This window comes from Salvelinus alpinus, chromosome 31 (genome assembly GCF_045679555.1).
Source record: "Salvelinus alpinus chromosome 31, SLU_Salpinus.1, whole genome shotgun sequence".
NCBI lineage: Eukaryota > Metazoa > Chordata > Actinopteri > Salmoniformes > Salmonidae > Salvelinus > Salvelinus alpinus.
The window spans coordinates 30,063,294-30,075,553 of NC_092116.1; the positions used below are offsets into that span (position 1 = coordinate 30,063,294).

Below are 12,260 nucleotides of genomic sequence, written 5' to 3' on the forward strand. Positions count from 1 at the left end.
TGTATAATGGTAAAATGATTGTGGCATGGCTCTGCATTACGGTGGATAATATCCTGTTGTATAATGGTAAAATGATTGTGGGATGGCTCTGTATTACGGTGGATAATATCCTGTTGTGCTGGAGCACCTGCCTGTATTTTATTTAATGTAACCTTTATTTATTTAGTCATTTTTATTTAACTAGGCAAGTCAGTTAAGAAGAAATTCGTATTTACAATGACGGCCTACCAATACGCAAAAGGCCTCCTGTGGGGAAAGGGGCTGGGATTAAAAATATTTAAAAAATATTTAAATATAAATACAAAAACACACATCATGACAAGAGAGAACACACAACACCACATAAAGAGAGACCTAAAGAAACAACACAACATGGTAGCAGCACAAAACATGGTACAAACATTATTGGGCACAGACAACAGCACAAAGGGCAAGAAGGTGGGGACAACAATACATCACGCAAAGCAGCCACAAGTGTCAGTAAGAGTGTCCATGATTGAGTCTTCGAATGAGATAAAACTGTCCAGTTTGAGTGTTTGTTGCAGCTCGTTCCAGTCGCTAGCTGCTATGAATTGAAAACACGAGCGACCCAGGGATGTGTGTGCTTTGGGGACCTTTAACAGAATGTGACTGGCAGAATGGGTGTTGTATGTGGAGGATCAGAGCTGCAGTAGATATCTGTACAACCAAGGGTAAACAATAAAATCAGAGACTCCAGACAGTAATACTACGTTGTCCCTGCCCTAAATGTGTTTTCACTTTGGATATTGATTTGATATTTGTATTACCAGGCGTTGACACCCTAGTCATAGACTGTTCTCTCTACTACCGCACGGCAAGCGGTACCGGAGCACCAAGTCGAAGTCCAAAAGGTTTCTTAACGGCTTCTACCCCCAAGCCATAAGACTCCTGAATAGCTAATCAAATGGCTACTCGGACTATTTGCATTGACCTCCATAACAGTATTCCAGTGGAAGGGAGGACAGTATCAGGTGACCCAACAGGGGTTTGTGACTACTATGATTTCACATTGTAGCCAATTGAATTGCAGAAATTCTGTGACCAATTTTTCTGAAATTCGGGTTGAAGTAATAATTAACAAGGAATTCCCCTCGAGCACGGCCACAAATTGGGGGAAAACAAACATTATTTCCCATTGACCCCCAGTGCCAATTAGATTGTTTGTAATACAGAAACAAAACATGGCGAAAAGCTGCTGTGTTGTTTAATGTACAGTACACATAATCATGTCAAAAATCCCAACCTAATGCTACTGCGCACGTGAGAAAAGCACTGTGGCTTCAGGCTATTCTGCGTGAGAGAGTGGGAAATTGTGGGGAGCCAAGTAGGCTACACAAGTAGGCTGCACAAGTAGGACTACACATAGCTAGCTATGTATGTGGAAAACATTTCATCACAGGTAAGACATTTAACTTGTTTAGTATAGACCGTTTGTAACGACATTCACTACTTGTAGCTGTATACAGTAGTCCATCTGTTTGTGTTGTTGGTCTTGGCCATCTAAATGTTCCGGTCGGTTGCTAGCGAGCACTCACTCTGCTGCTAGCACCGCCATGAAAAGGGGCATGAGGGAAGCCCTACAATATTTCGTTTTAATAAGTAGTGAGAACGCTCTGGAGCAATACTGAAAAGTATTTTTTTTAGACATGTTTAGACATTTTTCTCTTAAAATGTAGTTTTGTGATTGACTTAAACAAGCATACAAGAACATTGTGGGTTTTTTTTTTTTTTTTTGCTGTGAGACAACGGGGTAACCTAGGTAACCACAGGTTGTTTTCCCCAAAGGCGGGTGGGGCGCACCGCTCTATCTAATAGTGATGGGTCGTTCGCAAACGAGTCGGTTCTAAGAGCCGGCTCTTGTAGGTTAACGTTGGGAGCCGGCTCCTGTAGGTTAACGTTGGGAGCCGGCTCCTGTAGGTTAACGTTGGGAGCCGGCTCCTGTAGGTTAACGTTGGGAGCCGGCTCCTGTAGGTTAACGTTGGGAGCCGGCTCTTCGTAGGTTAACGTTGGGAGCCGGCTCTTCTAGGTTAACGTTGGGAGCCGGCTCTTCTAGGTTAGCGTTGGGAGCCGGCTCTTCTAGGTTAGCGTTGGGAGCCGGCTCTTATAGGTTAGCGTTGGGAGCCGGCTCTTGTAGGTTAGCGTTGGGAGCCGGCTCTTGTAGGTTAGCGTTGGGAGCCGGCTCTTGTAGGTTAGCGTTGGGAGCCGGCTCTTGTAGGTTAGCGTTGGGAGCCGGCTCTTCTAGGTTAACGTTGGGAGCCGGCAAGCAATATCAGAAGAGCCGAATCTATTTATAAAATGTAAAATTTTTTATAGGATATGAATAATCAAAAGATTTAAATTAATAGAATTAACAAATTAAAAGAACGAAAATTAAATAAATAATAATATTGACCTAAATGCTCAAGCATTTATTCTGACTGTCTGCTCAGACACTGTTGTTCCTGTCAATCAGACACGCAGTGTCAACCAATGAACCAAAGATGTGTGAGGGAGGGCCGAGCCAACTCACTCACAGTCACATACTTAGCAGCCGAGGAGAGAAAGGAAGGACAGCTGTGAAAACAACAGCTGGAAAATGAGTCGGGAAGCACAGTAGCATTTGGATGCATTTTAATAATGTAGACAATGTTAGAGCACAGTGTAGAATTCGCCAAAACAAAATCTCATATGAAGCCGGTTCAACGCACAACCTACACCGGCATATGTGAACTGTGCACCCAACTGTGAAGCTAGCTGTAGCGGAGCTTCGAGAAACTAGCGGGCCTGCTAGTGATAGTGGTGGAGCCAGCACCTCCACACGTGGCGATGTATCCACTCAGTCAAGTAGGCCTGCTCCACAACCCACAGCAACGCAGTCTTCTATGGACCAGTTTATGCCAAAGTCTATGTCTGTAGCAAAACAACGCCACATTGATATTGAATTAGCTACAATTATTGCCACCGATTTCCAGCCATTTTCGATCATGGAGGACAGAGGTTTTAAGAAATTATAGCAGTCTCCCGGGTGGCGCAGTGGTCTAGGGCACTGCATCGCAGTGCTAGCTGCGCCACCAGAGTCTCTGGGTTCGCGCCCAGGCTCTGTCGCAGCCGGCCGCAACCGGGAGATCCGTGGGGCGACGCACAATTGGCATAGCGTCGTCCGGGTTAGGGAGGGTTTGGCCGGTAGGGATATCCTTGTCTCAGTATGTAAAAAATGTAATAAAATGTATGCACTCTACTGTAAGTCGCTCTGGATAAGAGCGTCTGCTCTTGGCCGGTAGGGATATCCTTGTCTCAGTATGTAAAAATGTAATAAAATGTATGCACTCTACTGTAAGTTGCTCTGGATAAGAGCGTCTGCTAAATGACTAAAATGTAAATGTCTACATCGAATGTACACAATTCCAAGCAGGAAAACCCTTTCAAAGTCACTTATTCCACAACTGTACGAGAGCTCACAGGCTTCAGTGTGGGAAAGAGTTCAAAACGCTACTGCAGTTTGCCTTACCACTGACTGCTGGACATCAAGGGTAACCACTTCTTACATGTCGGTTACATACCACTTCATTAAAGATTTTTCGATGTCTAGCTGTCTTCTGGACTGCTTTGAGTTCAGCGACAGTCACACCTCAGAGAACTTGGCAGAGGAACTGTTGAGAGTGGCAAGTAGATGGGAAAGTGGTCTGTTGTGTTAGTGACAATGCAGCTAACATAACCAAAGCCATGAACATGTTAAAATGGACCCATCATCCATGTCTTGCCCACACAATCAACCTGATAGTAAGAGATGCTCTGAAGGTGATGAAGCCCACTGTGGACAAAGTGAAAGCAGCTGTGGAATGCTTCCACAGGAGCACAGTAGGTGCTGAAAAACTAAAGTCTACACAACGCCAGATGGGGAAGCCTGAGCTGAGGCCTAAACAAGACTAGAAGGTGGAATTCAACATTTTATATGTTGAAGTAGTTTCTTGAGTCAAAGGATGCCATCATCTCTACCCTGGCCATTGTCAATGCACCTGTTGATGCTCTGACCCAAGAGGAATGGGAGGTGGTGGAGGAGGTGTGCAGAGTCCTGGAACCCTTTGAGCAGGTCACTGTGGAGATCAGTGGAGAGAGGTACAGTAAGCAGTTATTACCACATCATTATTTAATCCATTATTATATATGTATATGAGCAGTAGATGAGAATGTAGTATCAGTAGACAAAACATGAACCTGAACTAATAAGTTACTGTTCTCTCTTTTCAGCTATGTGACAGCCTCAAATGATACTCCTGTGTAAGGGTCTGCAGCGAATCACAGCCAGCCGCCAGAGAGAAGCAAATGTAACCAGAGTTGATGGACACCCTATGTTCATCAACGGACAGAAGGTTCCACAGAATGGAATATAATCACGTGCTATCAGAAACCGCTGCACTTGACCCCAGGTTTAAGAAGTTAGCCTTCAGTGATGCCAGAGTGATTGATGAGGCTCTTCAAAGAATAACCTCAGCAGCAGGGAGGGACAGCCCCAGCAGTCAGCTGGCTCAGGCACCAGGGCAACAGGAAGTAGAGGGATCAGATGGAGCAGAAGCACCAGCAGTAGTGCCACAAACGTCTGCTGTTTGGATGCTGTTCGATGAGAGAGCAACTGGGGATGCAGCGTGAAGGAATCCCTCAGCAGATGCCATAATGGAGGTCTGATCCTATTTGGAGGAGCTCCTCCTCCAGAGATCTGCAGATCCTCTGAGCTGGTGGAAGAACAAGGCCTCTGTCTACCCACGGCTTACTAAAGTCATGACAGAGAGACTCTGCATAGTGGCCCCATCCGTTCCCCCAGGGAGGGTCTTCTCGAAAAAGGAACAAATAATTACTGAGAGAAGAAACCTCATCAGCCCCTCGAAAGTGAGGCAGCTTGCATTTCTGAATGCAAATCTCTCATAAAAGCAAAATATGGTCAGCATTATTGTGTGCTGCTGGTTATAACATGGCAATAAAGGAGAGAGAAAAGAGGGACCAGTTGAATGTTTTAAGTGGGATGCTACAATTTTGCAAATTGTAATTTCTTTTTCTTTGATATGGTGCAATATTCTATTACGCTGTTCAGATTGTATCTGTTTTGAATGGTTAGATTTATATGCACTTTTTCATAACAAACCAAATGCATTTTTAAACCCTGCACAGAGACAAGCTATCATTGCTCATTGTGTAGACCAATTTATTCCATGTGTTACTATTATGTTTCTATTCTGCATTGTTGAGAAGGGCCCGGAAGTAAGCATTTCACTGTTAGTCTACATCTGTTGTTTACAAAGCATGTGAAAATTCAAATGAAATGTAAATCAATAGCGGAGCTTTGCGTTCCCGGGAAAGGCAGAGAGCAGCCTGGAGGAACGCACTACAGATCTGCCATTTCACAATCTGGTTACTTATTTTACTTGCACGTTGACAGGTGAATATTTAGCCTACAACCCTAATATTTAGATAATGAATGGCCTAATATCTAATATTTTGCTTCTTACTTTGGTTACACATCACTAGTCTCTCTCGTCCAGCTGTTCCTGTGCGCAACGGGCTATAGGATACACAAAGCCTCTCCACAATAGGCCATTCCTCTTCTCGTGAAATCCCAGGAAAAGCTCTAGGACATTTATTTCTATATTTTTTTTAATACTAGGCCTAATAGCGTATTAGGGGAAAGAAGCAGGCTTGCTCTTGCTAACTGCTGAATGTAAAACAGGCCTACAGCGTAGAAAACGCATGTTGGTGAAAGTTGAGGAGAGAAAGTGCATTGGTGTGATCACTTTCTGTGTGTTAGAGACCTCACGAATGATCGTGTGTGTGAACTCAACTTGGATCCGCGTTAATTAGCAATGATATCCTTCGCCACCGTTTCCTTACAACACAAGAAATATTGTTAGCTTCCTTCCAGCTAATTTCTTAGTTACACGATTGTATAACTAGTAAATTATTTTATTAATTGAGGGTGCATTGTTTATTAAGTTCGACAATGAGGACGAAAAATAGCATAGTTACTTAAAACGACGTTTCCGTGAACCTGAATCAAGAAAATTAACGGTGAAGTCTCTCCCGGACACGGTAGACTATTCCTCCTCGCCACTATATACTCACCTCTTCTACATAGTTTTATCTCCGATGTGATCCCCAGCAGTCTCCGTAGCCGATCATTCTCCTCCTGGTACTCCACTACCGTTTTCTCAACTTCTCCGAAAATCTCCATAGCAACCGCCGTTAAACGCTCATTTAAAAACTCACGAAACAACTGTAGTTTAGACATTTTCAGTTGAGTAGTTTATTAAGCTCAGTCAGTATGTCTTGACCCCACACAAGAAGTGTTGTGTTCAAATCTACTTCCGTGTTCTAGTCAAGGAATTTGAGAAAATCCTTGGTTCTAGCGGGTAGAAAACTCGGAAACACACAACAGCGCCGCTAGCTGGATGGGGGTTTAAATTAGAACAATTTAATAGGATTTCGATGGTTTGCATTTATACAAAGTGCGCTTATTAGGCAGGGATGGTAAAAGTACCCAATTGTCATACTTGAGTAAAAGTAAAGATACCTTAATAGAAAATGACTCAAGTAAAAGTGAAAGTCAGCCAGTAAAATACTACTTGAGTAAAAGTATAAAATTATTTGGTTTTAAATATACTTAAGTATCAAACCTCATGAATGGTATCAAAAGTAAATGTAATTGATCAAATATACTTAAGTGGTAAAAGTAAAAGTATAAATCGTTTCAAATTCCTTATATTAAGCAAACCAGGCGGTATCGTTTAAAAAAAAACAGATAGCCAGGAGCACACTCCAACACTCAGACATCATTTACAAATTAAGCATGTGTTTAGTGAGTCCACCAGATCAGAGGAAGTGGGGATGACCAGGGATGTTCTCTGTTTAGTGAGTCCACCAGATCAGAGGTAGTGGGGATGACCAGGGATGTTCTCTGTTTAGTGAGTCCACCAGATCAGAGGTAGTGGGGATGACCAGGGATGTTCTCTGTTTAGTGAGTCCACCAGATCAGAGGTAGTGGGGATGACCAGGGATGTTCTCTGTTTAGTGAGTCCACCAGATCAGAGGCAGTAGGGATGACCAGGGATGTTCTCTTGATAAGTGTGTGAATTGGACCATTTTCATGTCCTGCTAAGCGTTCAAAATGTAACGAGTACTTTGGGTGTCAGGGAAAATATATTAATAAGTAAAAAAAAGTACATTATTTTCTTTAGGAATGTAGTGAAGTAAAAGTAAAAGTTGTCAAAAATAGAAATAGTGAAGTACAGATACCCCCAAAAACTACTTAAGTAGTACTTTCAAGTATTTTTACTTAAGTAATTTACACCACTGTTATTTGAAGTCCACTGTAAATCATTATTTCCCAAAAGATTCAAATGATATCATGAATGAGCAGCATTAGGTGAAAATGAATGAGAAATAGCCTTGGACAGATGGAAGGAGCTATTTTTTTACGTATTTCGTTCTTCTAACCACTTCCCATCTCTGTACAACAAGGTTCTGCCCAAAATGGCACCCAAACCCTACAGGCCATGTCATCTGATGCGGCATGCCATCACTCTCCTTTGTCAGCCCTTTTGGACAAATTAAACTTGGTCCCTCCCCGTTTCGTTCCGTTTGCGCTGTTTGCTTCTGGTCGGTTCTTAAACGGTAAACGGTTTTCGTTATGAAAACACCCCAGTTTTTGCACACAGACAGACGCACAGACGGATTGGCAGCCAGGAGGAGCCAATATATTATTAACCGTTAAGACATGCATTTGTCAGCTAAAGAACACTTGTCATTATAATCTTTCATCTATACATTTTGAGAAATTGAGGTTGGTGGCACCTTATTGGCTGGATCCGAAAAAGTAATTAGAACGGTATCAAATAGATCATGCCATTCAATTCGCTCTGGTACGGCCACAGCAGCCTCCTGTGTTGGAGATGTATAAACTCCCCCAAAAAGTTACATTTTATTTGGGACTTACTGAGTCTGCCTTTAAAATCAGATTTTAAACCTAACCTTAACCACACTGCTAAATTATGCCTAACCTTAAATTAAGGGCACATTTTATTATATTTTCATGAATTTTTATGTTATTGCCCAATTTGACTTTATTGCTGTGGTAACTACTGACAACCATAGGTGTAGGGAAACGATGACTACACGTAGGTCCCGTGTGGCTCAGTTGGTAGAGCATGGCGCTTGTAACGCCAGGGTTGTGGGTTCATTCCCCACGGGGGGACCAGGATGAATATGTATGAACTTTCCAATTTGTAAGTCGCTCTGGATAAGAGCGTCTGCTAAATGTAAATGTAGACATTAGACAAACTGCGGCTAAGTGTCTAAGGCTGCGGGTCCGTAGGTAACCGTCACTTTCCGCCCCTCCCCGTTCCACCCCTCCCCGTTCCGCCCCCCTGGAAAGATTTTGGATCATGTTGTTTCTTTACCTCTACTTTGAACACACTTTTTTTTTCGTGGTCACCGTCCCTCCACATTTCTCATAACCAGGTTTTATACCATCCTTTTTATGCGAGTAAAGTACATGTCGTATAAAAAAAAATGTAATAGCAGGCACAGGCCTGATGGAAACAACACATTTTGTCGGTAAACTTTCCAAATGTCGACAAAACTAAATGCGATAGACAAGGTGGGATCTTTTTGTGTCGGTAAATTAATTATGCCAGAAATAGCAGTGGAAACACCTTTATGCGCACATTTGTATTTGATAACCATCATAACAAGCGATGATAGCCTATGTTTGGTCCTCCCATGCCCCAGTATCTGTGCGTTAGAGATGTTTACGATGAGCATGACGTGTCTCCTCTCTAAAGTCCAGGAAGCTCCGATTCAAACTCCCATTAGACATTTTTTTTTTTTTAATGAACAACAAATCAATACAGAGAGTACATGAGGGAACACAAGTATATACATATTATATACAATGGACAATTGAGCTAGGGGGCCAATTAGACAGTTCTGCAAGCGTTATTATGATGTCGAAATACGTTCGTTACTCACCAAATATGGACTTCCGTTAAGCAACTATCTTCGTTTATGTATCTGCGAGCTGTCGGCTAGAGCGCATGCGCAAAGACCACTGTGGGCACACTCGTACAACATGTTTTGTGACAAAACCATCAGTAGAGTAGAAGATGCAATGGAAACCCATTTACTTGTATTTTTTATTCGTTACATGGGAATTTAACCACACATTTATTTTTATGAGCACTACGTCATCACGCAGTTTTTTAATTAGTTTTTTTATCCGCAAGTCATTTTGATGAAAACACCCCTGCTGGAAAAATGCACATATTGTTTTTATGCAGATTTTTTTTGAATAAATGCATGACAATCACTCGCTAATTGGATGGAAACCTAGGTCGTGTCAATCGTGAATGATAATTCTTCCAAGTTTTACCGGTGAAACGTCCATGAAGCATCTGCATGCCAACCATTTGATCTCAATCAGTTTCATGGGAATATGCATTTCGATTTTCTTAGTTATCTAGAGTTGTTTCTAATTATGTACAGTGTGCGAATTCTAGAGCAGATGGTGTTAGCAAACTGTAGCCTACCTGTTTTTTTTTTCTCAATCAAAGCACATATTTAGCCTTGTGGCACATGCTACACTATGCTATTATATTCTGTTCTGTTATGTAGAATACTGTGATCATTATGCAATTATGCATTGATTCAGCTTTGATCTAACTTAAACGAGCACCATTCACCAGAGTAGCGTGTTTTTCTGCGAGTTGTAGAGAATATCAAACATGTGCAGAAGCTGCAGGGCCTTTAGCTGTTGAGAAGAGGGGTCCAGTAAAATTAGGATCCACATCCGTATCAAAATATAGGATCATCTGTAAGAATAAAATTATTTCTCAGAAGTCAACTGAATATAATTACTCGATACAATATTAAATCAATATCATGAATGAGCAGTATTTAGTGAAAATGGATGAGAAATACTCTGGGACAGACACACATTTTCTGTAAACATGTTTTAATATATCGAAAACATCAGTCAGACCATTCTCTCAGTACATTTAGAGACATTCTCAAATGAAAAACTTCATAAAAGATATCGTTCAGAAGTATATTTATCCACAAACACAAATATATTTGTATATACACATCTTAAAAGACCACATTTTCACAAAATTTGCTGATATAACCATCAGGCCGATTTCAAAAGATTAGGGGAGGACCACCTCACTTGCAAATAGTATACTCTGAACTGTTTGATTATTATGTCATCATTGAAATCAAATCAAACTTTATTTACATAGAAAGCTTTACAAAAGTACGTTCACCACACATGTATTTATCTGAAACCCACATCATGAATTGTTGCTTTGATTTCGTTGTCCACATCCTGCCTTTTAATTCCCATCTTCTGACAGAACATATTTGTCCTAATTTTCATCCTGTTTTTCTCCTTTGTGGATGTTTTTCACATGCGTCAGAAGGTTAGACTTTTGAGTGAAGCTTTTCCCACAGTCTCCACAGCTAAATGGTTTCTCTCCTGTGTGAGTCAGTTTATGCTTCCTTAGGTTCCCCTTCAGATTGAAGCTTTTCCCACAGTCACCACAGCTAAATGGTTTCTCTCCTGTGTGAGTCCGTTTATGATCTGTAAGGTTCCCCTTCTGATAGAAGCTTTTCCCACAGACACCACAGATAAATGGTTTCTCTTGTGTGTGAGTCAGTATATGTTTCCTTAGGTCTCCCTTCTGATAGAAGCTTTTCCCACAGTCACCACAGCTAAATGGTTTCTCTCCCGTGTGAGTCAGTTTGTGCAAGTTCAGGTTTCCCTTCTGACTGAAGCTTTTCCCACAGTCACCACAGCTAAATGGTTTCTCTCCTGTGTGAATACTCATGTGCCTGGACAGATCTCCTTTGTATTTGATGGTCTTGCCACAAACAGGGCAGGTGCAGGGTTTCCCACCATGACAGAGCCTGACATGGGCCTTCAGTTTACAGGTGGAATTGTTCTGTTTATTGCTGAAGCGACATTCACTGGGTCTCTTCTTGGGGAGAGTCATATGCCTCTGCAGGTCAGCTTTTAGAGCAAACGTTTCACCACAGTCACGAAAGTGGCTAGTTTTTCTAGACGTGGTGCTGGGTTTGGAACAGTGTTCCCCCAATGGTGGACTGGGATCCAATGGTGGGCTGCTGTCAAGTCCTACTGGGTCGCTGCTTACAGCTGAACTGTGGCTGGAGGCATTGTTCTGATTATCTGGAGGGTCACAGGGAATGTTGAGACCCTTAATGTGGGTCACAGTGCCAAAATGTTTGAGATCCACTGGTTTAGAGTCACTCTCTCTGTTCTCCACAGTCTTGGTTTGGTCCTCCTGATCACATTCACTTTTCACACAGGAAGGAGTGAATATGAACTTCATGATATCAGGCTGCAGACCTTGAAGCTGCTCTTCCTCCTGACTGGTCCTGACTTCCTCCTGTTCCTCTTTAATCTGTATGGTCTCCGGGTCCTTCTGTCCCAGACTGGGGCTCCACTCCTGCTCACAGTGCTGCTGCTCAGGGTGAACCTCCTCTTCAGAGACAGAGAGCTGCAGGGAGTCTGGAGGGAAGGAGAGGAGGGTAGAGGTTATCTGCCAGAGAATTACATTTACATTCATGAATTATAGATCTCTATGATTTTAAAATATCAAATGGCTTTATTGGCATGGATGTCTACACAGCCTTTAAACACAGCCTTTAAACATGACTGAGTGAAGTTATCTCGGTACTTTCACTTGGGTTCTCATTCCTATTATGGAACACACTGCGGCCAACATGTACAAAAGTCACGCAGACACCATCTAATCTTTAATAATCCTTGCGTGCACAATGGTTTTGTAAACCTTATAAACTATACTTTCATATCACCCCCAAATAATTTTATAAACACAAAATATACTTACTATGCAGTATTTTAAAACACAGATTAACACAGAGGTGTTTTGCATTGCACATTTGCCCGAACTATGACACTTCCTGAGCTAATGGAAACAGGGGGGGAGGGGACAAAAACAACATATCTTATCAAAGCTGTGTTACACAAAAACCTCTGGAACTATGCGGTAAAACAGCTAACAGTAAGTATCTTTAGTTGTAAAGTCATTTTGAATGATAATTATGTTGTTCCTGAAAGATCAACCGTTTTTAAATAGAGCATCTCACACACCAACTCATCGTCCTCAGCTAATCAAAAGGGACGTCAAAGGGCAACATAAGGATCAACTATCACATTTTTTTGTGTAGCATTT

The 12,260-nt window shown here is 41.9% G+C and overlaps 1 protein-coding gene, 1 long non-coding RNA gene and 1 other non-coding gene across 3 annotated transcripts in view; 1 reads left to right on the forward strand and 2 right to left on the reverse strand.

Annotated features, from left to right (window-relative positions):
• Positions 1-12,260, reverse strand: part of LOC139561610 (zinc finger protein 585A-like) — a 54,739-nt gene that overhangs the window by 41,893 nt on the left and 586 nt on the right. Inside the window, exons 2-3 of the mRNA XM_071378830.1 lie at positions 10,413-11,572; positions 9,726-9,793 (exon numbers count right to left, since the gene is read on the reverse strand). Coding sequence (XP_071234931.1) covers positions 9,726-9,793; positions 10,413-11,572 — 1,228 coding nt within the window. The remainder of the gene's footprint in view (positions 1-9,725; positions 9,794-10,412; positions 11,573-12,260) is intronic.
• On the reverse strand, positions 1,679-6,681 carry LOC139561475 (uncharacterized). The gene is made up of 2 exons (XR_011672149.1): positions 6,112-6,681; positions 1,679-4,094 (listed from the first exon to the last, which is right to left on the reverse strand). It is a non-coding gene; the product is annotated as an uncharacterized lncRNA (long non-coding RNA).
• On the forward strand, positions 8,166-8,242 carry trnat-ugu (transfer RNA threonine (anticodon UGU)). The gene has a single exon. It is a non-coding gene; the product is annotated as a tRNA-Thr (tRNA).